General features: G+C 43.9%; 1 protein-coding gene across 4 annotated transcripts in view; it reads left to right on the top strand.

Moving 5' to 3' along the window:
- Nucleotides 1–26717, top strand: part of stk31 (serine/threonine kinase 31) — a 152405-nt gene that overhangs the window by 39576 nt on the left and 86112 nt on the right. For all 4 annotated transcript variants that reach the window (XM_073024606.1, XM_073024607.1, XM_073024608.1 and 1 more), the window contains exons 7-10: nt 981–1357; nt 2353–2521; nt 11747–11871; nt 16847–17006. In XM_073024606.1, coding sequence (XP_072880707.1) covers nt 981–1357; nt 2353–2521; nt 11747–11871; nt 16847–17006 — 831 coding nt within the window. The remainder of the gene's footprint in view (nt 1–980; nt 1358–2352; nt 2522–11746; nt 11872–16846; nt 17007–26717) is intronic.

Raw genomic sequence — 26717 nt, 5'->3', positions numbered from 1 at the left:
GAGTCCAGGACCAGAAGACGTAGCCTCAGAATAGAGGGGCATCCTTTTAGAATGGAGATGAGGACGAATTTCTTTAGCCAGAGAGTCGTGACTATGGAAATCTTTGCCACGGGCAGCTGTGGATGCCAAGTTTTTATGTATTTTTAAGGGAGAGGTTGACAAATTATTGATTGGTCAGGGCATGAATGGATACGGGGGGTTGGGAGGGCAGGAGATTGATGAAATGGCAGAGCAGACTCAATGGTCCAAATGGCCTAATTCTACTCCTATGTCTTTGGTCTTATTGAGGCTAATGGGGCAAACCAGGGACAGAGTTAGATTCTAGAGGTGGAGGGACAGGCTGGGAGAACTTGGTGAAATATTTAAAGTTGCTGTTTGCCATAAGTGAGACTGATATGGTGAGAATATTTAAAACTTAAGAGGTGAATTTAATATGAAACAATTGAGTCTCATCCTTGCAGTTCTCAGTGAAAGACTGTAACAATGTACATTCCTGATGAAGGGTCTCGGCTTGAAACATCGACTGTTTATTCATTTCCATCATGTTGCCTGACCTGCTGAGCTCCCCTAGCATTTTGTGTGTGTTACTCTGGACTTCCAGTACCTAATAAATCTCTTGTGTATATTACTGTGTTCACCACAGTCCAGCAGATGCATTTGCACCTTTTTTGAGCTAATTATACAATTTTTATCTAGATTTTGTTTCCAGCCTCAGAACAGCAGGCATACAAGAATTTAGATCCCACAATACCAGGTTCAGGGCCAGTTATTTCTGTATTTTCTTGACAATGTCTGCAGGAAAATGAATGTCAGGGTTGTATATGGTGACATTGATGTACTGAAATAACGGATTTGCTTGAACTTTAAAGCATTGCCTAATCCCAAAGTAAATGAATCTATATAAAACACTTTGTATTCTGTAATTGCAGTAAATGAGCAGCTTATTCATTGTAATTGATCAAATACTTTGTTTTCTTTAGGGAAGAAAATTTCTGGCCAGTTTGATTAATGACAAAATAATCCGAATCAGTCACAGAGATCGAACTCAGGATGGAACCTTTCTCGTAGATGCCAAGAGTGATTCCCTCAACATTGGCCAGGAAGTTCTGCAGAAGGGGTTTGCTGAAAATTGTGAAGTTGTTTCCAATCACAATTTGGATAGATTGAAGACTGATGCAAACTTGTCGATTGCTGGCAGGAATGCAGGCAGATTCAGCAGTCATTCACTGAAAGTGAAGAATGTACTGGAATCAAGAAATGTTCATCTAGGAATCAATTCCAAACATCAAATGCATTCTGGAGAATACAAACGCAGAGAACAAAGGGTGGATGGGGAAAATGTCCTTGTGTATGCACTGTGAGTACAGTAACTCTCTGTGATAGTTAGATCAGTTAAGTGTAACTTGTACATTGGGTAAAGTTATTAAATGTGACCAATATGACATTAGTCACTGTTGTGGTTCTGAATAGCTACCTTGTTAGTTCTGGGGCAGTTTTCATTTTCAGAGGAATTTTGTTCATTTTTAGCAGTTTTCTGAAATTAAATATTTCTGACTATTTAGGGAGGTGTAAATGGGAGCTTCATGGTACAGGGCAAAGCTGAATTTCAGAGATGAACTTCAGCAAGTGGCATGACATGTATGTTACTCTGTAATGAAGTGTCATTGGGGACCTTACCTCTGATCCACAAACAGCACATATTTTCTTCAGAGATCCCTGACCCACTGGGCTTTGAGCTGTATGGATGTGCACAGTGGGGTTGATTGCTGTACAGGGTACACATGGAAGCACACAATGTTACTGGAGCAGGGGTTCAATTCCCTCCACTGTCTGTAAGATGTTTCTCCATTCTCCCTGTGACTACATGGGTTTCTTCCCACACTCCAAAGATAGAGATGTGTAAGATCCTAAGGGGCATAGATTGAGTGGGCAGCCAGAGGCTTTTCCCCAGAGTGGAAATAGCTAATATGAGGGGGCATCATTTTCAGATGATTGAAGGAAAATATAGGGGGGATGTCAGAATTAAGTGTTTAGAGAATTGGCTGTGTGGAACACCGTGCTGATCTGCTGGTAGAGGCAGATACATTAGGGACATTTAAAACATCTCTAGGATCGGCATAAAGATTATAGAGAAATGGAGGTCTATATGGGAGGGAATAGTTGATTGATCTTGGAGTAGTTTAAAATGTCAGCGCACCATTATGAACTGGAAGACCTCTACTGTGCTGTTATGGTCTGTGTTTGATGTTCTTGGCTTGGCGTTGAATTTGGGAGATTTAATGCAGAAAGAGTGACTGAATGTGACATGGTGATCTTAACATATTTTGGTTACTTTCAAATTGCTCTTTTCAGGGAGAAAAAATCGCACGGCCACGTGCAGAAGCACGATGTGATCAGGGTGCACTCCAATCAGAAACGGCTGGAGAATCAAAATGAAAGGTTGAGAGAAAAAAACATTGTGTATCTGCGGGAATGCCGTTTGCTGGAAACACAACTAATACAGCAGCAGCGCCAACTAAAAGTACGCTCACGTCCACTGAAAGCTGCAGCCTGATGCTCTGGAGCTGCTACTTGGTGACCTTTAGCTCAAGCAGGACAATGTGGAGATGATAAAGGTTGCAGGAGGCAGGAGTACGGGTGACTCAGAAGAAGGAAGGGAATAGACAACCAGTGGGGTAACCCTGTGGCTCTTCCCTCAATGATAAGTATATTGTTGAGGACACTGTTTGGGGAGGGGGGAGCTGCAGTGACCTGATCTCTGGCACTGAATCTGGTGCTGTTGATTAGAAGGGAAGGGAACAGAGGAGGAATGCAGTGGTGATAGGAAATTCCATAGAGGAGTAGATAGGAGATTCTGTGGATGCAATAGAAGCACTCGAGTGGTATGTTGCCTCCCGGGTGCTAGGGTCAGGGATATCTCAGATTGGGTCCATGACATTCTAAAGGGAGAGGGTGAGCTGCCAGGAGTGTTGGTACTTATTGGTACCATTGACATAGGAAGAAAAAGAGAGGAGGTCCTAAAGAAAGAATTTAGAGAGCTATGTAGAAAGCAGAAAAGCAAGATCTCCAGGGTAACAATCTCTGATTGCTGCCTGTACTGTGTGCCAGTGAGGGTAAGAATAGGATGATTTGGCAGATGAATGTGTGGCTGAGAAACTGGTGCAGGGTTTCAGATTTCTGGATCACTGGGATCCCTTCTATACAAGGTATGACCTATACAAAAGGATCTGTATGAACTGTATGCAAGACAAGTTTTTCACTGTATCTCAATACATGTGACAATAATAAACCAACTCCAATGCCAAACAGTTGATAGTAAGTTTAAACTGACCATTTGGTAAACATGGGCTTATTGCCCTCAAACGGCAATATTCGGAAGTAGCTGGACAGAATGTGCTCTGAGTGGCTCCCTTACTCCCAGCTACATTAGACCCTTTCCAGTTTGCTTATTGCTTGAATCGATCCACTGATGATGCAACAGTTTTTGAATTGAATTGACTTTATATTACTTGCATCCTTCATATATATGTGTAAAAATCTTTGCGTTACGTCTCCATCTAAATATACACTCTGTCCTGTCCCACCTAGAAAATGAGGTCTCATACATGAGACTGCTGTTAATAGACTTCAGTTTGGCGTTTCACACCATCGTACCCCAGAAAAAGGTGTGAAAACTGTCCTTGCTAGGTCTCAACACCTCTCTGTGCAGTTGGATCCTGTACTTAAGAGAAAGACCGCACTCAGTCCATTTGGGCAGCAACGTCTCTAGTCCCATTATGCTGAGCACTGGTGCACCACCCAGTGTGTTCAGCTCAGCTGACTGCTAACGCGTGACTGTTGCTCAAACCGTGTCACCAAGTTGGCGGATGACAAAACATGGTTGGCTTCTTCAACAACGATGATGAGTCGGAGGAAGTGGAGCGGCTGTTGTTCTGGTGTGAGAAGAACAACCTAAATATGAAGATGGAGAAGACCAAGAAAATGATTGTGACTTTAGGAAGGTGCAGATGAGCCATCCCCCTCTGTGCAAACATGGCTCCTCCATAGAGAGAGTTAAGTGCACTGAGTTCCTGGGAGTTCACAACATGGATGTGTAATAGAGCACTGACCAGCAACTAACCCGGACATCAGAAGATCGTGAGGAGAGGATTTCGATCCGGTCCACTGCCCGAGTAGAAAAAGGCAGCAGTGAGTGGGCCATGGCAGCATAATAGAGCTTTGACCAGCGACCAATCTGCATTTGAGATTGATTAACGAGCAAATTAAAGGATGGCAGGGGCAAGCGCAGCAGCTGTCGTCTGAGTGGACACAGTCAGGAAGGTGATTTTGAGGCTTTAGCTTTTCGCTTCAGTCAGAGAAAGCAAAAGAAAAGTTCAAAGTTAAGTTTTTTCAATAGGTACAATTAATGTCAGAGAAATGTATACAATCCTGACAATCTTTTTCATCGCAAACATTCATGAAAACAGGAGTGCCCCAAAGAATGAATGACAGTTAAATGTTAGAACCCCAAAGCCCCCCCCCAGCTCCCCCTCCCACGCATAAGCAGCAGCAGAGCAACGACCCCCTCCCCACCAGCAAACAAGCATCGGCACCCCCCCCCCCCCCCCCCACTGAGCACTCAAGTGTGCAGCAAAGCGTCAATAAAGACACAGACTTGCAGTACCCCAAAGACTACTCATTCACCCGGTAATCTGACATACCACAGTCTCTCTTGTGCTCTCTCTTGCACATAAGGGAAAAAGAGGTGTCCCCACACAGCTGGCAGCCAGCTTGCTGCTTTTGATCTTCCGTGCAGTCTCACGGCACATCAGGAGGTTGCACCAACCTCGAATTGTCTGCCTCCAGAGCCACAAAAATTCGACACCCTGAAGGTGCATTAGTCTTCCAGGCTACGTCCTTGGCATATCAATAAGCGGTCGGTCGTGAGGCCCTGAGAGCGGGTCCCATTTCCACAAAGAACCGAAGTCAATAGACAATAGGTGCAGAAGTAGACTATTCGGCCCTTCGAGCCTGCACCGCCATTTTGAGATCATGGCTGATCATCTACTATCAATACCCGGTTCCTGCCTTGTCCCCATATCCCTTGATTCCCCTATCCATAAGATACCTATCTAGCTCCTTCTTGAAAGCATCCAGAGAATTGGTCTCCACTGCCTTCCGAGGCAGTGCATTCCAGACCCCTACAACTCTCTGGGAGAAGAAGTTTTTCCTTAACTCTGTCCTAAATGATCTACCCCTTATTCTCAAACCATGCCCTCTGGTACTGGACTCTCCCAGCATCTGGAACATACTTCCTGCCTCTGTCTTGTCCAATCCCTTAATAATCTTATATGTTGCAATCAGATCCCCTCTCAATCTCCTTAATTCCAGCGTGTACAAGCCCAGTCTCTCTAACCTCTCTGCGTAAGACAGTCCTGACATCCCAGGAATTAACCTTGTGAATCTCCAGTGAGATTCAGTGTGTAACTCCAGGTCAGAGTCTTCAAAATAACTTTGACAAGGGGGGAAAAAGAGATAGTAAAGATAGAAATAGAGCAGTTTCCGAAGATGCAAACAAAGGAGTTTCTGTTAGGCGCCATCATCCTAGACTCCGCCCTCTTTATATCGGCTCAGTTAGGACAGTAGAGATGCCAGGTAGGATAGTGGAATGCTCCTCTTGCAGGATGTGGGAAGGCAGTGAGAACTCCAGCGTCTGACTACCGCTGCGAGAAGTGCATCCAGCTGCAGCTTCTACCACTCCACGGTAAGGAGTTGGAGCTGGAACTGGATGAACTCTGGATCATTTGGGAGGCTGAAGGGGTGAAAGATAGGGCACATAGAGAGGTAGTTACACCCAAGATGCAGGACACAGGAAACTGTCAAGAACGTGAAGGGGGTTAAGAAGTCAGTGCAGTGGCCGCCCCCCTCAGCAACAGGTTTGTCACTTTGGATACTGTTGGGGGGGGTTGACCTAACAGAGGAAAGTCACAGTGGTTGGGTCTCTGACACTGAATCTGCTTCTGTGACTCAGAAGGGAAGGGAGGAGAAGAGGCACATTGTGGGGATGGGAAATTTGTTAGAGAAACAGCAGGAGGTTCTATGAGTGTGAACAAGATTCTTGGATGGTATGTTGCCTCCTTGGTGTCAGGCGCAGAACATCTCTGATTGAGTCTTCAGCATTCTTAAGTGGGAGGGTGAACAACCAGAGGTCATTGTCTGTGTAGGACGAGTAGGATGAGTGATGAGGTTATGCATAGGGAGTTGGATGCTAAATTAAAGGGCAGGACCTCCTAAGGTTGTGATCTCAGGCTTGCTACCCATGTTGGGAAGGTTTGTTACTGCTGCATGGTAGGTTTTAAGCTAGAGCTGCAGGGGGATGGGAACCACAGTACCAGAATAGTTAGTGGAGAGGTTGTAGAGGCAGGTATTGCTAAGACCTCGGACAAAGTTAGGAATCAAAAGGTTGAGCATGGTGTGACTAATGTCCTGAGCTGTGTATATTTCAATGCAAGAATTATTGTAGGAAAAGTGGATGATGGTGCTGAAGATGAAGTAGCTGGTTTACAAACAGAGATAATGTGCAGGGGCAGTTGATGGAGCAAAATTGCAGTCAACAGGATGAGTTGCAACGTAAAAGGCGGACAAAATCGAAAAGTGTGATTACAGGACTGAATGTATTACATTTAAATGTGCACAGTATACGGAATAAGGTAGATAAACAGTTGCAGATTGATATGTATAATGTAGGCATCACTGAAACATGGCTAAAAAATTATAGCTGGGAGCTCAATATCCAAAGATACATATTGTATTGAAAGGACAGGCAGGAAGGTAGAGGGGGCTCTGTTAGTAAAAATTGAAATCAAATCATTAGAAAGAGGTGACATGGGACCAGAAGAATCATTGTGGTTAGAGATGAGGAACTGCAAGGGTAAAAAGACCCTGATGGGAGTTGTATACAGGGGACTTCTGGGTTGAACATGGAGTGAGTAGGTGTGTGTGAGTGTGGCTTCCGATTTTTATTGAAAATCTACTTGTTTATCTTTGCCGTATGCTGGAGATAACTGAATATTTAACATTGTGAACAACCTGGGACGTTGCTGGACACTGAAATGGAAAATAAAATGTACCTTCGAAGTAAAACCGGGAAGTTGTATACAGACCCCGTTCCCCCCCACCCCCCACAAACAGCAGTAAGGTCGTGGTCTACAAATTAAAATGGGAGATAGAAAATGCTTGCCAAAAGGGCAATGTTATTATAATAGTCATGGGGAATTTCAATAAGCTGGTAGATTGGGAAAATCAGATTGGTGGTGGATTCCTAGAGGGAGCATTTTCTAGAATACCTACAAAATGGCTTTTTAGAGCAGCTTGTGGTTGAGCCCACTGGGGGGGGGGTCATCTGTTCATGGATTGGGGGTTGTGCAATGAACCAGAATTGATTGGAGTGCTTAAGGTAAAAGAACACTAAGGGGAATTGAACATAATATTGAATTCACACTGAAATTTAAAAAGTTAAAGTTAAAAAAGTTACAGTGGAGTAAGGGGAATTACAGAGGCATGAGAGGAGTTGGCCAGAATTGATTAGAGAAGAACACTGGCAGGGATGATGGCAGAGCTGTAATGGCTGGAATTTCTGGAAGCAATTCAGAAGGCACGTGATATATTCATTCCAAAGAGGAAGAAGTATCCTAAAGACAAACTGACACAACGGTGGCTAATGAGAAGTCAAAGCCAACATAAAAGCCAAAGAGGGGGCATATAATAGAGCAAAAATTAGTGGGAAGTTAGAGGATCAGAAAACTTCCAAATACCAACAGAAGGCAACTTAAAAAAAAAAGCCATTAAGAAGGTAATGATGGAATACAAAAATAAGCTAGCCAATAATGTTAAAGAGGATACTGAATGTTTCTTCATCTGCTTCAAGTGTAATAAAGAGGCGAGAGTGGATATAGAACAGCTGGAAAATGATGCTGAAGAGGTAGTCATGGGAGACAAAGAAATGGCAGATGATCTGAAAAAGTATATTACATTAGTCTTCACTGTAGAAGACACTAGCAGTATGGTGGAAGTTGGAGATGTCATGGGTCATGAATGCGCGAAGTACCATTATTAGGGAGAAGGTTCTTGGGAAAAGGTCACAAGGTAGATAAGTCACCTGGACCAGATGGTGAACACCCCAGGGTTCTGAAAGAGGTGGCTATAGAGATAATGGAGGCATTAGTAATGATCTTTCAAGAATCACTAGATTCTGGAATGGTTCTGGAAGACTAAAATTGCATCCTTCAAGAAGGGAGACTGGCAGAAGAAAGGAAACTATAGGCCAGCTAGCAAACACGAGGAAATCTGCAGATGCTGGAAATTCAAACACACACACATAAAATGCTGGTGGAACACAGCAGGCCAGGCAGCATCTATAGGAAGAAGCACTGTCGACGTTTCGGGCCGAGACCCTCGCGTCCTGACGAAGGGTCTCAGCCCGAAACGTCGACAGTGCTTCTTCCTATTGATGCTGCCTGGCCTGCTGTATTCCACCAGCATTTTGTGTGTGTTATAGGCCAGCTAGTCTGACTTCAGTGTTTGGGGAGTGTCCTGTCTAAGGGTCTCAGCCCGAAACGTCAACTGTACGCTTTTCCATAGATGCTGCCTGGCCTGCTGAGTTAGATAGATAGAGCAGTACAGCACAGTACAGGCCCTTCGGCCCACAATGTTGTGCCAACCCTCAAACCCTGCCTCCCATATAACCCCCCACCTTAAATTCCTCCATATATCTGTCGAGTAGTCTCTTAAACTTCACTAGTGTATCTGCCTCCACCACTGACTCAGGCAGTGCATTCCATGCACCAACCACTCTCTGAGTGAAAAACCTTCCTCTAATATCCCCCTTGAACTTCCCTCCCCTTACCTTAAAGCCATGTCCTCTTCTACTAAGCAGTGGTGCCCTGGGAAAGAGGCACTGGTTGTCCACTCTGTCTATTCCTCTTAATATCTTGTACACCTCTATCATGTCTCCTCTCATCCTCCTCCTCTCCAAAGAGTAAAGCCCTAGCTCCCTAGTTCCTCCAGCATTTTGTGTGTGTGGCTTGTATTTCCAGCACTTGCAGGTTTTCTCTTATTTGTGATTGGGAGATGTTAGAGTCAATTAACAAGGATGAGATCTTACGGGAACTTGAAGGTCTTGTGGATCAACTCCTTGAACAAGAAGGTACAACAGTTCCTCTACTCCCTAAAGAGATTGAAGCAAGCAAGCTTCTCTTTCCCACCCCCCCCCCCCCCATCATCTTAACTGAATATTATTGGGGCACAATTGAGAGCATCCTGACAAGTTGCATCTCTGTCTGGTGTGGGTGCAGATGGACCTCTGATCGAAAGTCCCTCCAAAAGATTATGAGAATGGCCGAGAAGATCATAGGGGTCTCCCTACTATCCATCAGGGACATTTATCAGGAGTGCTGTGTATGCAGAGCCCTTAGTACTGTTAAGGATCCCACCCATCCATCCAGCATCCTCTTTGACTTTCTACCATCAGGCACAAGTCTCTGATGCATACAAACAAGAACGGTCAGGATGGTAAACATTTCTTCCTTCAGGCCATTGGGTTTCTGAGCTCCCTATCGCATTCAATGTGTCGCTGGCTGATCTGTTCTGTGCCTTGCAATGTTTAATTTACACACTTTAGTTTGTTTACTTCTGTGTAATTCATCTGTAGATTTTATCCTTCCTTTCATAAGTTATTGTGTGCTTTTTGTGTGTTAAGTGTACTACTGAGATTTACACCTTGGTCTAGAGAAACATCTCATTTAACGGTATACATGTATGTAGTTAAATGACAATAAACTTGATGACGTCCTTTACAATGCAACTACCCAGCATTTGGGATTATCCCGTAATTCATTCCCATCATCTCCAGCATCTGGATCATTACTGAATATTGTCAATAGCAAGGAACATCTCTGAGGCATTTAGATAGGTGAATGAAAGGTATGAGTTTAGAGGGCTTGTGTAATGGACACAGGCTGTGGTCAGCCTGGACCAGTTGGGCCAAAGAGTCTTTCTGTAGTATCAGCAGTGAGGCTGGTCAACCCCTCCGCCCCCCTGACCCACCCCTCCACCCCACTGACCCACCCCTCTGCCCACTGACCACCCCTCTGCCCACACTGACCACCCCTCCACCCACTAACCACCCCTCCACACTCACTGACCGCCCCTCCACCCACTAACCACCCCTCCACACACTAACCACCACCACTTTATCATTTCCTGTCAGAGTCACCTTATGTACAGACACTCCTGTGCCTAGTGTATACATAATCAATATATGTATAAAGCTATTTTGTGCATTTGTTTTTTTTGTATGTGCTGCATCGGATCCGGAGTAGCAATTATTTCATTCTCCTGTACACTGTGTACTGGAAATGACATTAAATCTAGAATCTCGAATTTTGACTCTCTTCAACATCAGCCCCTACTGGAGGCCATTGACTGCCAATTAAGGCCCCATGATAACATGGATCCTGCTGACACCAGTAGGTCTGATCTTCACCCACATCTGCAGACTGCCACCGTTTTCACAAATCTGTTGTGACTGAGAGGCGGCGATTTGGCACGGGAGGATGTACTTGCGTTGAAAGCAGTGCGAAAAAATCCACCCGGATGATCCTGGCAAGAAAAGGTTTAAGTTTGTAGTGAAGTTGAGCTGGACGAGCCCAGGCTCACTAAAGCACAGAAACCAACTCTGATCCTTCTGAAATATTTACTTTGTTGAGGACAATTGACTGAATGGATGCCAAGGAGACGTTTCCCTCAGTGAGGGCATCAAAAGTCAGACGATGGATCTTTTAGATTAAGGGATCACAGATTTCAGGTGGTGGTGAGGAATGTCAGACCATAAGACACAGGAGCAGAATTAGGCAATTTGTCCCATCAAGACTATTCCACCATTCCATCATGGTTGATTTATCATCCCTCTGAATCCCATCCCTCTGCATCCCACTCTTCTGCCTTCTCCCCGTAACCTTTGCCACCCTTACTCATCAAGAACCTATCAAATTCTGCTTTAAGTATGCCCAAAGACTTGGCCTGCAGAGTTCTCTGTGGCAATGAATTCCGCAGATACACCGCCACCTAGCTAAAGCAGTGGCATGTCATCATTCAGAAGGTACTGAATCTTTGGAATTGTCTACACCAGAAACCCTGTAATACAGAGTCATTGAAAGTATTTGGAGAGGAGATTGGGAACTACTACAACTACAGGGAAACTACTTCCCAGCTTCTTGGTTCATCCCCTCCCACACCCACCTTACTTCTCACTTCGTCTCACCTATCACCTCCTTGCCCTCCCCCACCATCTTATTCTGGCTCCTCCCCATTTCCAGTCCTGATGAAGGGTCCTGGCCTGAAACATAGATTGTTCATCCCCCTCCATGCATGCTAGCTCACCTGAGTTCCTCCAGCATTTGTATGCGTTTCTCTGGATTCCCACCATCTGCAAAATCTCCTGTGTTTATAAAACAGACAAACTCGGAGTGGAAGAGTGGTTTAGAGGTCGTGGAGAAGAATTGAGGGTGAAGTCAGAGAGTGGAGGTGATGTAGAGGTCATGGAGAACAATTGAGGGCTCCCATGACAAGTTTCATTCCACTTGTAGACTTTGTGAGATAGAAGGAGCTTACTTAAAATTTCCTTTTTCAATTTAATGCAAAATATTATGTTTTTGCAACAATAGTAGAGATTTAAAGTACTCATTATCTTTTTCTTAAACTCATTCAGAAAATGGAAGAAGAATTAAAATGGCATCAAGAGGCAGAACTGAAATTGGCAGATGAACAAAACCGTGACATTGAAATGAAGTTCAAACGTTTGGCAGAGAAAGTTCAGAAACTGAAACAGGTTAGGTAAGACATTACCTTAGCAGGTTTCAAATGCAATTTTAGTAATATTGTTATGTTGTTTATTTTTGTTTACTGGTGCTAATGATGCACAAATTGTACAGTGACTGTTCTCCAAATGTCTAGTGTGCAGTCATGTCATTCTTCTTCACATCTAGCATGCAGTCACTGATGCTGTTCTGTAAACATCTAATCAGTGTTCCACTAAATGTGACTATACATCAATAAATTCCTTGTCATTCTGCAAACAGGTTTGTGTACAAGATGGTAAGAGACCTAGGTCAAGTGGACAGCAGAGACTTTTTCCCAGTGTGGATGTCTAACTCAAGGGGATATAATTTTAAAGTGATTGTAGGAAAGTATAGGGTTATGTTAGAGGTAACATAGTGGTGGGTACGTGCAGTGCCCTTTCGTGGGTGGTGATAGAGGCAGATGCATTAGGGACTTTTAAGAAACTTAAATAAGCATATGGACGATAGAAAAATGGAGGGTTATGTAGGAAGGAAGGGTTACATTGATGTTGGAGTAGGTTAAAACATCAGCTCGGCATTGTGGGCTGAAAGGCCTGTACTGTGCTGTAATATTTTATTCCATTTTCCTCAAATTACAGATCACATGCCATCTTGTGAATCGGTGAGATGTTGTATACGTATATTTAAAACGGTTACTTGGTAGGACAGTTGGCCAAGGAGGACAAAGCTGAATTTCTGTTTTCTTTTGGCTTGTTCTGAGCAGTGTTTCTCAAAGGAGTACATGCAAGTGTGCAGCATCTGGTCTTGAAATAAAGACACATAAGAATTTCTAGAGAAACATACACACAAAATGCTGGAAGAACTCAGCAGGTCAGACAGCATCTATGGAGGGGAATAAAGAGTTGAAATATTGACTGGTTATTCCTCTCCATGAATGTTGCCTGACCTGCTGAGTTTCTTCTGCATTTTGTGTGTGTTGTTCTTCACATCTTTTTCATGTTTTTGAAATATCTTTTCCAGCTGATACGAGTGCCAGTAAGATAACGGCGAGTTCAGACGTAGTGACCTCTCAGGGACTAATCAAAGTTGTTTTTGTTTTGTTAAGTATATTTTTTATGATTGCAAGAGCATACTGGACTCAAGCTTTGGAATAGCCAGTCCACTGCATCAGTGAGCTGCTCGTTGGTAGAAGCCAGCCTGCTACTTGAAGGTATTGGAGTTGGTGGCAAAGGTGGCATACAATGCAACTGTAAGTGATTGTCCTGCACAAAAGGATTACAAGGCCCTGTTGGACATTGATAATGTAAGTTGCCACAGTCCTGTTTCCTTTGCTGGGTGGAGTGACTGCTGGTGTGGGAGCTACATGGCCTCAGTTGTAGCAAGGAGTAGGTCTCAATCTGTGGGCTGGCTTACTGCTGCGGTACACGTGAAGAGACGCCGGAGGCAGTACAGTGTGGTGTCAGTGTATGGTTGGGGGCTGTCTTCTCCAGTGGTCAATTGGTGGATTGACAGGCTGGATTTTTGTGCGTCTGCGCACTGCTGGGAAATTGTACCATCAATCTGTGGGACATGTTGCTCAGCACTTTGGACTATATGTATTTTTTTGCGTAGCAATATTTTTTTTGCTCATTATTTTGAATGTGCTGTGTATGTTTTGCACCTTGCCCCCAGAGGAAGAACTACTAGAACTAGGGGACATTGCCTCAAGATTCAGAGGAGAAGATTTAGGACGGAGATGAGGAGAAACTGTTTTTCCCAGAGAGTGGTGAATCTGTGGAATTCTCTGTCCAGGGAAACAGTTGAGGCTTCTTCACTAAATATATTTAAGATGCAGTTACATAGATTTTTATATAGTAGGGGAATTGAGGGCTATGGGGAAAAGGCAGGTAGATGGAGCTGAGTTTACGGACAGATCAGCCATGATCTTAATGAATGGCAGGGCAGGCTCGATGGGCCAAATGGCCCGCTTCTGCTCCTCCTCCTATTTCTTATGTTTTTATTTTCTTATGAAGGCTGTTTTGTTCAGCTGTATCAATGTATGGTTGAATGATAATTACCTTAAATTTGACTTTCTATCCCATTATCTATATTATTCTCATGAAAAATGCTCTCCATACAGCAGTCTCATTGTATCTTTGTTGAGGCCTCCCTAGCCCAAAGCCCAATGCTGCACACAGCTCCTGAATCGTGTGTTTTGTATCAGCTCTTCAGGGCCTCCTCCATTTTCTTCTTCTCTGCCTTTCATGATGATACCTGAAATTCTTAGTTAAATTTAATCACATTTCTGGGTGTTTTTTTAATGTCTGAATAAACCAAATCCTTCCATTCTTGGGTTATAATTATGATTTTTTTTTTACCAGTGGCTAACAGATGGTCCAATGAAAATAGTTATTTCTGGTACTAAACGTAAATCATTCAGAGTCCAACTAGTTCAATTGGGCAGCAACCTGCTAATATCCTTAGATTTTCATTATATTAATCTCTTCATTTTAAGTTAAGTTTTTCATTTGGTGTTCATTGTAAAAGATGATAATTCTTTCCAACCCTAGCTATTTAATGAGATGGTCTTATGAAAATGAGGTGTAATGTTGAGGCTTTATAGAGCACGGGTGAGGCCTCACTTGGAGTATTGTGAGCAGTTTTGGGCCTCTTATCTAAGAAAGGATATGCTGACATTTCTAGAGGTTCACAAGAATGATTCTGGGATTGAAAAGCTTATCGCATGAGGAGCATCTGATGGCTCTGGGCTTATACTTACTGGAAGACAGAATATTTGGGTGGAGGGGGGTGCGGGGCGAATCTGACTGAAACCTTTCGAATGTTGAAAAGCTGAGATAGAGTGGATGCGGAGAGGTGTTTCCTATGGTGGAGGAGTCTAGAACCAGAGGGTACAGCTTTAAAATAGTGGAAATATCCATTTATAACTGAGATGAGGAATTTTTTTTAGCCAGAGGCTGATGATTCTGGAATTTGTAGCCCTGGGCGGCTGTGGAGGTCAAGTCAATGGGTGTATTTAAAGCAGAGGTTGATAGGTTTTTGATTAGTTTGGGTACGAAAGGTTATGTGGCGAAGGCAGGAGATTTAGGCTGAGGGGGAAATGGATCAGCCATGATGAAATGGTAGACTTGGTAGGCCTACTTCTACTTCTATGTCTTAAGGTCTTAGTGTTAAAGCCTTCTTTAGTCTGCCTGCAGCATTTCTTCTCCAATTCCAATGAATTAAAGTTGTGAATTCAGCCTTGTTGACATTGACTGATCAGTGCTTGGGCATTTGTTGTTTCGGAATAATTAGCACCAGTTGAACTGAATTGACTTTATTTCTTACATCCTTCACATACACGAGGAGGTAAAAATCTTTACATTACGTCTCAGTCTAAATGTGCAACGTGCAATCATAGTAATTTATAATAAATAGATCAGTCAATGTAACATAGAAATACACTCAGATCAGCATGAGTTAATCAGTCCAATGGCCTGGTGGATGAAGCTGTCCTGGAGTTTGCTGGTCCTGGCTTTTATGCTGCAGTACTGTTTCCTGGATGGTAGCAGCTGGAATAGATTGTGGTTGGGGTGACTCGGATCTCCAATGATACTTTAGGCCCTTTTTTCACACCTGTCTTTGTAAATGTCCTGAATCATGGGAAGTTCACAACTATAGATGCGCTGGGCTGTCCACACCACTTTCTGCAGAGTCCTGCGATTAAGGGAGATACAGTTCCCATACCTGGCAGTGATGCAGCCAGTCAGGATGCTCTCAATTGGGCCCCTGTAGAAAGTTCTTAGGATTTGGGGGGGCCATACCAAAGTTCCTCAGCTGTCTGGGGTGAAAGAGGTGGGAAAGAAGGAAGGAGCTGATATCTTCTAAGAACTGTTTGAAATCAAGTGTTTTGCTCTCTATTTTACTCTCGTAATATTTTTATTGTAATTTATAACTTTGGGTATTGCACTGTAATTGCTGCTGCAAACAATGAATTTAATGATGTACTTCAGTGATAATATTACAATTCTGAAAATCTGTCCTGTCCAGATTTCCGAGACCAGTTGTTCACTCTTCTTTCTAAGCGCAGGCACTCTATGACGTGAACTTCATCTCTTGTGGCTTTTATTATTTGATGTTTGCAGTGTAATGTGACGTCTTATAAATTTGGCACTCTGAAAGGCTTATCAAATGCATCAGGATGTTCTGCATCAGAGGCACTGTGCACGTGCCGGGTCAGTGCTGTTCAGCAGTGAAATCGAGAATTTTCTTCTGATTGAGCCAAATTGTTTAATTGGTGGTCACCAGTGCTGAAGTTTAATTGAATAATTGATTGGTTCATGGTATTTGTGATGAGTAGGAGAGATGGAGCAAATATGGATCACTTTTCATTGCAAAAGTTGTGCAGCTTCAGTATCGATAACTATTATACTCAGTATCTCTGTACTTGTATCACACAAAAAGGTTTATGAAATGTACACTGTGGTCTCTTTACTAAGTACAGGAGTGGAACCCGGTGTGGTCCTCTGCGGCTGTAGCCCATCCGTATCAAGGTTCGACGTGTTGTGTGTTCAGAATGGTCTCCAGCACAACACTGTTGTAATGCCTGGTTATTTCAGTTACTGTCACCCTCCTGCCAGGTTGAACTAGTCTGGCTATTCTCCTCTGACCTCTTTCATTAACAGGCATTTTTGCCCACAGTACTGCCACTCACTGGACGCTTTTCCTCGGTAAACTCTAGAGACTTGTGTATGAAATTCCCAGAAGATCAGTTTGAGATACTTGAACCATCCCGTCTGGCACCAACAATCATTCCACGGTCAAAGTCACTTTAGCCCCGTTCTGATGTTTGAACCTCTTGATCGTGTCTGCATGCTTTTATGCATTGAGGTGCTGCCATGTGATTGGCTGATTAGATATTTGCATAGTGTTGAGGTGTCCCTAATAAAATGGCCACTTTATTATGTGTACTTCTTGGAGAGTTCCCTATGCTATTAAGTGAAGATCACACTACATTGTTGTTTGATTTGCAGGAGTGAGTTAAATGTGAATCGATTTGGAAATGACCTTGTCCATGCAATGAAGGTCATGACTGAGGGACGCATTCATATGCCACGCTCAATGAAGCATCTTGAAAATGTTTGGAATGAATACAACTTTACTCAAGAAACACTTAAGAAATGCAATTCACTGGTGAGATGGACATTTATTTTTGCTAGTTAAGTGATGGTGTACTACTTTGATAGAATATGGTGATGAATTACTGTAACCTATTGCATCAATCCACTGTTTATTTCTTATTTGATCTATCGTAATGGTACTGTCAAAAACCTCAGTTTCAGAAAGATTATTTTGTTGATATAATCAGCAATATGCTGTTGTATGTACAGTGAAATTTCTTTTTGAATCCTAGGATGCAGGTGGGAATATGATTGATCCACTTGGTCCCTGTCCAGATTATTTTGCACACACAATCACCCTGTACAGAGAAGGGAAATAACTTTAAAAAGCAATCAAATCAGATGCTTGTTAGATCAACAGCTGAGCTGTGAGTTCCACTTTCACTTCATCTATAAATGCTCATGACCAGTGTTAAGATGCTGAAGTCTCTTGTCCCTGCACTCTGCAAATTACTCCTGTTTATACAGTGAACATTGATAAGGGGGTAGCAATGGGAGATTATCTTCTAGCACATCTACCCTGTCTCTGCTTTGAACTGCAGATCAAGAAAATGTCAGAACAATGGTCCTGTAATTCGTTCCTCGGGGAGACGTTCCTACTACTGTCTGTAAGGAGTTTGTATGTTCTCTCCTTGAATGCATGGTTTCCTCTGGATCCTCCACTTTCCTCCCAGTCCAAAGACATACCAATTGATAGGTTAGTTAGTCATTGTAAGTTGTCCTTGGATTAGACTAGGGTTAACTCAGTGGTTGCTGGACCTGGTCTGCACTGTATCTCAATAAATACACGTTCTGAGAGAGCAACTTAAATTTTTGGTGTGTTGTATCTCAAGATGGTGCCAGTGACCAGCGGTGATGCTCTGCAAGGCAGTTCACTGAACAACTACTTTTAAATCTGCTTCTTTTACTGAACTGTGTGCAGTTACATTTTGGTGGTGTGTTCCAGTGAGTACAGGCCCAAAGCTGCCAAACGTATGTTAATCCCTTTATTCCCGGAATCATCCTTGTGAACCTCCTCTGAACTCTCTCCAGTGACAATACACCCTATCTGAGATACGGGGCTCAAAGCTGTTGGCAATACTCCAAGTGTGGCCTGACTAGTGTCTTATGAAGCCTCAGCGTTGTGCTACATTATGCTGTGATGACTCCATTGGTGCTGCTTCCTATACCCATGCCAAGCTTGTCGACTTCATCAACTTTGCCTCCAACTTCCACCCTGCTCTCAAATTTACTTGGTCCATTTCTGACATTTCCCTCCCTTTGTTCGCTCTCACTGTCTGTATATCTGGAGGGAGCTTATCTACTGATGTCTGTTATAAACCCACAGACTCTCACAGCTACCCAAACTATACTTCTTCCCACCCTGTTATTTGTAAAAATGCCATCCCCTTCTCTCAATTCCTCCATCTCCATAGCACCTGCTCTCAGGGTGAAGCTTTTCATTCTAGAATGAAGGTGATGTCCTCCTTTTTCAAAGAAAAGAGCTTCCCTTCCTTCACCATCAACACTGCCCTCAACCACATCTCTTCCATCTCACGCATGTCTGCTCTTACCCAATCCTCCCGCCACCCTACCAGGGATAGAGTTCCTCTTGTCCTCACCTAACACTCCACCTGCCCCTGCGTCCAGCACATAATTCTCCAAACCTTCCACCACCTCCAACGGGATCCCACCAGGTACACACCTCCCAGCTTTCTGCTCTCTACATGACACCCTTGTCCATTTGTCCCTCCCCAGTGATCTCCCTCTTAGCACTTATCCTTGAAAGTGGAACAAGTGCTACGTCTGCCCCTCCACCTCCTTCCTCGCTACCAGAACAGACATTCCAGGTGAGGCGACACTTCACCTGATCCTGTTGGGGTCATATACTGTGTCCGGTGCTCCCAGTGTAGGCTCCTGTATATCAGTAAGGCCCGATGTAGATTGGGAGACCATTTTGAGTGGCACTGGAAGCAGGATCTCCCAGTGGCAGGCCATTTTAAAATCCACTTCCGTTCCCATTCCGATATGTCAATCCATGGCCTCCTCTACTGTCACGATGAGCCCATACTCAGTGAAGGAACAACACCTTGAATTCCGTTTGGGTAGGCTCCAACCTGATGACATGAACATCAATTTCTCGACTTCCGGTAATTCTTACCCCACCCCTTCACCATTCCCCATCCCATTTTCTCTCTCACCTTATCTCCTTGCCTACCCATCGCCTCCCCCCCCCCCCCCACCACCTTTCTGTCTTCCGTGGCCTTGTGTTCTCTCCTATCGGACTCCCCCTTCTCCAGCCCTGTACAGGCAGTCCCCGGGTTACGAACGAGTTCCGTTCCTGAGTCCGTCTTTAAGTCGGAACAAGTACATTATTTAGCGTCAGTTAGTCAAACGTTTGTCTTAGTAGAGAGTATATATTTTACCTCTCTATGCATATAAAACACTTAAGAAACGTATGTATTCCAATAATTAAACCACTGCGTTGCTTAGTAATAATTGTAGCTTTCATCAGGGCAAGGCCTTTCACATGCTCCATTATTCTCACTTTATCCTTTAAAATTGTTCGGATCGTTGACCGACTGTAGCCTAATGCTTTTCCAATGACCGATGACGTTTCACCTCTTTCCAAACGCTTTATTATTTCCAATTTATTTTCAATCATGATTGCTTCCTGTCAACGGAACAGAAACACAGTGGGTGGCGGGTCTCGAGCTCCGCTGGGTCCTAAGGACCACTGCACTGAATTCCATGGGTCCTAAAGTCCACCACACCGAGACAGGTTAAAGGACAAGTGGGGGCTGTGCTGGGTTTGGGTATTTGATCCTCCACAATATTCTGTGTGGGGAATTTAAACTGGAGGTGGCAGTGTTCTTTTTTTTTTACGAGGTCGAGTTGCGAGCACAACATCAGACCAGCACAGATGGAGAGCGCACTCGGGAGCGGTCTGTCACTGGGTCGAACTTGGGAACCTCTGCTCTCGAGCCCAGCGGTGATCTCACTGTGCCACCAGTCCACCAGCCGACTGGAAAGGTGGGGGGGGGGGCGGGGGTTAAGGTGAATCTCACTAAGAAAAATTTAAGCCTAATACAAAGTTACACATTCAACACAGTGTTAATGGCAACGACTTAAAATGGCGGCCGGCATCGCAATCCGACTTAAAATGGTGGACAGCGTTCTCCTTCCTCGGTTCATAAGTACAAGTTGTTCGTAAGTTGGAAGTTCGTAACTCAGGGACTACCTGTATCTCTTTCACCATTCAAATTCCTAGTTCTTTACTTCATCCCTCCCCCTCCTGTTTTCACCTATCACTTTGTGTTTCTCTGTCCCCTCCCCCAAATCTATTCCTCCTCCTCTTTTTTTCCTGCAGTCCTGCTGAAGGTGTTTTGGCCCAAAATGTTGACTGTTTTTTTCCATAGACGCTGCCTGGCCTGCTGAGTTCCTCCAGCATTTTGTGTCTATTGCTTGCATTTCCAGCATCTGCAGATTTTCTCTTGTTCAACATTATCTCCTTGGTTTTATATTCTATTCCCCTTGAAATAAATGTCAACATTGCAGTTACCTTTCTTACGACAGAGTCTACCTGTAAATTGACCTTCTGGGGGTCTTGCACAAGGACTCAGCACCTCTGATGTTTGAACTTCCTTGCCATTTATACAATTGTCTGCACTATTGTTCCTTTTACCAAAATGCATTAGCATATATTACCCAACACTGTATTCCATCTGCCACTTTTTTTTGCTAATTCTTCCAATTTGTCTTAAGTCCTGCTGTAATTGCATTGGTTCCTCAGCACTACCTACCCCTCCACCTATCTTTGTATCATCTGCAAGCTTTACCACAAAGCCATCAATTCCATTATCAAATCATTGACAAGCAAAGTAGTGGTCCCAATACTGACCCCTGAGGAGCACCACTAGTCACTGGCAGCCGACCAGAAAAGGCCCCTTTTATTCCCACTCACTGTCTCCTGCCTGTCAGCCATTCCTCTATTCATGCCAGTATGTTACCTGTAACAGCATAGACAAGAGAAGATATGTAGATACTGGAAATCTGAGCATCACACAAAATGCTGGAGGAACTCAGCAGATCAGGCAGCATCTATGGGGAAAAATAACAGTCGACATTTCAGGCTGAAACCTCCGACAGGACTTCACCATAGGATTTTATCTTGTTAAGCAGCCTTGTGTGTGACACCTTATCAAATGCCTTGCTAGTCTTGTTTTAGACCATAAGGTATAGAAGCATTTGGCCCATCAAGTCTGCTCTGCCATTTCATCAAGGCTGATCCAATTTTCCTCTTGGCTCCAATCTCCTGCATTCTCCCCGTAGCCCTTGGTGCCCTGACCAGTCAAGAATTGATCGTCCTCTGCCTTAGATATACATAAAGACTCGGTCTCCACAGCTGTCTGTGGCAAAGAAATCCACAGATTCACTACTCTCTGGTTAAAGAAATTCCTCCTTATATCCATTCTAAAAGCATGGCCCTCTTTTCTGAGACTGTATCCTCTGATGGTGGACTCCCCTCCCATAGGAAACATTCACTCTGTCAAGCTCTTTCACCCTCCCTCTTACACCAACTCCTTAGCCACATATTAAACTGTATAATAGAAAACCTACAGCACAATACAGGCCCTTTGGCCCACAAAGTTGTGCTGAACATGTCCCTACCTCAGGAATTACTCGGGTTACCCATAGCCCTCTATTTTTCTAAGCTCCATGTACCTATCCAAAAGTCTCTAAAAAGACCCTATCGTATCCGCCTCCACCACCGTTGCTGGCAGCCCATTCCACACACTCACCACTCTCTGTTTTTAAAAAAAAAAAATTACCCTTGACATCTCTGTACTTACTCCCATGCACCTCAAACCCATGCCCTCTTGTGGCAGCCATTTCAGCCCTGGGAAAAAGCCTCTGACTATCCACACGATCAATGCCTCTCATCATCTTATACACTTCTATCAGGTCACCTCTCATCCTCTGTTGCTCCAAGGAGAAAAGGCCGAGTTTACTCAACCTATTCTCATAAGGTAGGCTCCCCAATCCAGGTAACATCCTTGTAAATCTCCTCTGCACCTTTTCTATGGCTTCCACATCCTTTCTGTGCTGAGGTGACCAGAATTGAGAACAGTACTCCAAGAGGGGTCTGACCAGGGTTCTATATAGCTGCAACATTACCTCTCGGCTCCTAAATTCAGTTCCACGATTGATGAAGTCCCATACACCGTACACCTTCTTAACCACAGAGTCAACCTGCACAGCTGCTTGAGCATCCTATGGACTCGGACCCCAGGATTCCTCTGATCCTCCATACTGCCAAGAGTTTTACCATTAATGCTATATTCTGCCATCATATTTGACCTACCAAAATGAACCACTTCACACTTATCTGGGTTGAACTCCATCTACCATTTCTCAGCCCAGTTTTTCATCCAATCAATGTCCCACTGTAACCTCTGACAGCCCTCCACACTATCCACAACACCTCCAACCTTTGCTGTGTCATCAGCAAATTTACTAACCCATCCCTCCACTTCTTCATCCAGGTCATTTATAAAAATCACGAGAAGTAAGGGTCCCAGAACAGATCCTTGAGGCACACCACTGGTCACCAACCTCCCTGCAGAATATGACCCATCTACAACCACTCTTTGCCTTCTGTGGGCACAAAGCAATATCCCCTTGGATCCCATGCCTCCTTACTTGCTCAATAAGCTTTGCATGAGTTACCTTATCAGATGCGTTGCTAAAATCCATATACACTACATCTACTGCTCTTCCTTCATCAGTGTGTTTAGTCACATCCTCAAAAAATTCAATCAGGCTCGTAAGGCACGACCTGCCGTTGACGAAGCCATGCTGACTACTCCTAATCGTACTATACCTTTCCGAATGTTGATAAATCCTGCCTCTCAGGATCTTCTCCATCAACTTACCAACCACTGAAGTAAGACTCACTGGTCTATAATTTCCTAGGCTATCTCTGCTCCCTTTTGTGAATAAGGGAACAACAACTGTAACGCTAGTTCTGGCCTCACTAGCACATGGCATGGGTAGCAATCCTCAGATCACAACCTTGGATGCCCTGTCCTGTAACTTAGCACCTAACTCCCTGAACACTTATGCAGAACTTTGTCACTCATCCTACCCATGTTATTTGTACCTGTATGGACCATGACCTCTGGTTGTTCACCCTTACACTTAAGAATAGAACCATAGAACATTACAGCACAGAAACAGGCCTTTTGGCCCTTCTTGGCTGTGCCGAACCATTTTTCTACTTAGTCCCACTGTCCTGCACCTGGACCATATCCCTCCATACCCCCCTCATCCATGTACTTACCCAAGTTTTTCTTAAATGTTAAAAGTGAGCCTGCATTCACCACTTCAACTGGCAGCTCATTCCACACTCCCACCACTCTCTGTGTGAAGAAGCCCCTCCCAAAGTTCACTTTAAGCTTTTCCCTTTTCACCCTTAAACCATGTCCTCTTGTTTTTTTCTCCCCTAGCTTCAGTGGAAAAAGCCTGCTTGCATTCACTCTATCTGTACCCATCATAATTTTATACACCTCTATCAAATCTCCCCTCATTCTTCTACACTTTAGATAATAAAGTCCTAACCTATTCAACTTTTCTCTCTAACTCAGTTTCTCAAGTCCCGGCAACATCCTTGTAAACCTTCTCTGCACTCTTTCAACCTTATTAATATCCTTCCTGTAATTCGGTGACCAGAACTGCACACAATACTCCAAATTCAGCCTCAACAATGCCTTATACAACCTCTCTATAACATTCCCACTCTTATACTCAATATTTTGATTTATAAAGGCCAATGTACCAAAAGCTCTCTTTACGACCCTATCTACCTGTGACACCACTTTTAGGGAATTATCTATCTGTATTCCCAGATCCCTCTGTTCTACTACACTCCTCAGTGCCCTACCATTTACCTTGTATGTTCTACCTTGGTTTGTCCTTCCAAACTGCAATACCTCACACTTATCTGCATTAAACTCCATCTGCCATTTTTTAGCCCATTTCTCCAACTGTTCCAAATCCCTCTGCAAGCTTTGAAAACCTTCCTCACTGTCCACTACACCTCCAATCTTTGTATCATCAGCAAATTTGCTGATTCAATTTGCCACATTATCATCCAGATCATTGATATAGATGACAAATAACAATGGACCCAGCACTGATCCCTGTGGCACACCACTAGTCACAGGCCTCCACTCGAGCAGCAATCCTCCACTACCACTCTCTGGCTTCTCCCATTGAGCCAATGTCTAATCCTCTCCATGTATACCTAGCGACTGAATCTTCCTAACTAACCTCCCATGCGGGACCTTGTCAGAGGTCTTAGTGAAGTCGATGTAGACAACATCCACTGCCTTCCCGTCATCCACTTTCTTGGTAACCTCTTCAAAAAACTCTAATAGATTGGTTAGGCATGACCTACCACGCACAAAGCCATGCTGACTCTCCCTAATAAGTCCCTGTCTATCTAAATACTTGTAGATCCTATCTCTTAGTACTCCTTCCAATAATTTACCTACTACTGACATTAAACATACTGGCCTATAATTTCCCGGATTTTTGAACAACATGAGCTATCCTCCAATCCTCCGGCACCTCACCCGTGGATACCGACATTTTAAATATATCTGCCAGGGCCCCTGCAATTTCAACACTAGTTTCCTTCAAGGTCCAAGGGAATACCCTGTCAGGTCCTGTGGATTTATCTACTCTGGTTTGCCTCAAGTCAGCAAGTACATCCTCCTCTTTAATCTGTATATGTTCCATGACCTCACTACTTGTTTGCCTTATTTCCATAGGCTCCTTGCCAGTTTCCTTAGTAAATACCAATGCAAAAAAATCATTTAAGATCTCCCCCATTTCTTTTGTTTCCATACATAGCAGACTACTCTGATCTTCAAGAGGACCAATTTTATCCCTTACTATCCTTTTGCTCTTAATATACCGGTAGAAGTTCTTAGGAATATCCTTCACCTTGACTGCCAAAGCAACCTCATGACTTCTTTTAGCCCTTCTGATTTCTTGCAAGTATTTTCTTGCACTTTTTATACTCCTCAAGCACCTTATTTGCTCCTTGTTGCCTATACCTGTAATACATCTCTCTCTTCTTTATCAGATTTCCAATATCCCTTGAAAACCAAGGCTCCTTATTCTTATTCACTTTCCCTTTTATTCCTAACAGGAACATATAAACTCTGCACTCTCAAAATTTCTCCTTTGAAGGCCTCCCACTTACCAATCACATACTTGCCAGAGAACAACCTTTCCCAGTCCACGCTTTTTAGATCCTTTCTCATTTCTTCAAATATGGCCTTTTACCAGTTTAGTACCTCAACCCGAGAACCAAATCTATCTTTATCCATGACGAAGTTGAAACTAATGGCGTTATGATAACTAGACCCAAATTGTTCCCCCACACACACTTCCATCACTTGTCCTAACTTGTTTTCTAATAGGAAATCTAATATTGCATCCTCTCTAGTTGGTACCTCTATATTTTGATATAGAAAACTTCCCTGAACACATTTTACAAACTCTAACCGGTTTTAACAGTATGGGAGTGCCAATCAATATGTGGAAAATTAAAATCCCCTACTATCACAACTTTGTTTCCTGCAGTTGTCTGCTATCTCTCTGCAGATTTGCTCCTCCAATTCTCGCTGATTATTGTGTGATCTATAATACAACCTCGTTAATGTGGTCATACCTTTCCTGTTTCTCAGCTCCACGCATACGGCCTCGGTAGACAAGCCCTCTAATCTGTCCTGCCTGAGCACTGCTGTAATATTTTCCCTGACTAGCAATGCCACCCCTCCACCCTTCATCCCTCTGCTTCTGTCGCGTCTGAAACATCGGAACCCTGGAACATTAAGCTGCCAGTCCTGCCCCTCCTGTAGCCAAGTTTCAATAATGGCTATAATGTCATAATTCCATGTGTCAATCCACGCCCTCAGCTCATCTGCCTTCCCCACAATAATCATCACATTGAAATAGACACACCTCAGAAGATTATTACCACCACACACAACCCTTCTATTTCTGTCTTTGCATGAACTTTTAACATCATTTATTTTCATCCCCCATTCCACTATCTGCTTTGGCACTCTGGTTCCCATCACCCTGCAAATATAGTTTAAACCCTCTCCAATAGCACTAGCAAATCTCCCTGTGAGGATATTGGTCCCCTGTAATTCAGGTGTAACCCGTCTCTCTTGTACAGGTCCCACCTGCCCCAGAAGAGGTCCCAATGATCCAGAACTCTGAAACCCTGCCCCCTACACAAGTTCCTCAGCCACGTGTTCATCCTCCAGAGCATCCTACACTTGCCCTCACTGGCACGTGGCACAGGTAGCAATCCTGAGATTACTACCCTAGAGGTCTTGCTTTTTAACTTCCTACCAAGCTCTCTATAGTCATTCATCAGGACCTCCTCACTCTTTCTTCCTACGTCATTGGTACCGATGTGTACCATGACATCAGGCTGTTCACTCTCCCGTGCTGTGCACATGATCAGAGACATCCCTGACCCTGGCACCCGGGAGGTAACAAACCATCTGGGAGTCTCTGTCACGACCACAGATCCTCCTGTCTGTACCTCTAACTATTGAGTCCCCTATCACTACCGCTCTCCTCTTCTTCCCCCCCCCCCCCCACCTCTGCACTGCAGAACCAGACTCAGTGCCAGAGATCTGGCTGCTGCAGCTTGTCC

Source organism: Hemitrygon akajei, chromosome 20, assembly GCF_048418815.1.
Source record: "Hemitrygon akajei chromosome 20, sHemAka1.3, whole genome shotgun sequence".
NCBI classification, from domain to species: domain Eukaryota; kingdom Metazoa; phylum Chordata; class Chondrichthyes; order Myliobatiformes; family Dasyatidae; genus Hemitrygon; species Hemitrygon akajei.
The sequence above is the reverse complement of the archived record's forward strand: the minus strand, read 5'-3'. Positions and strand labels throughout refer to the sequence as shown.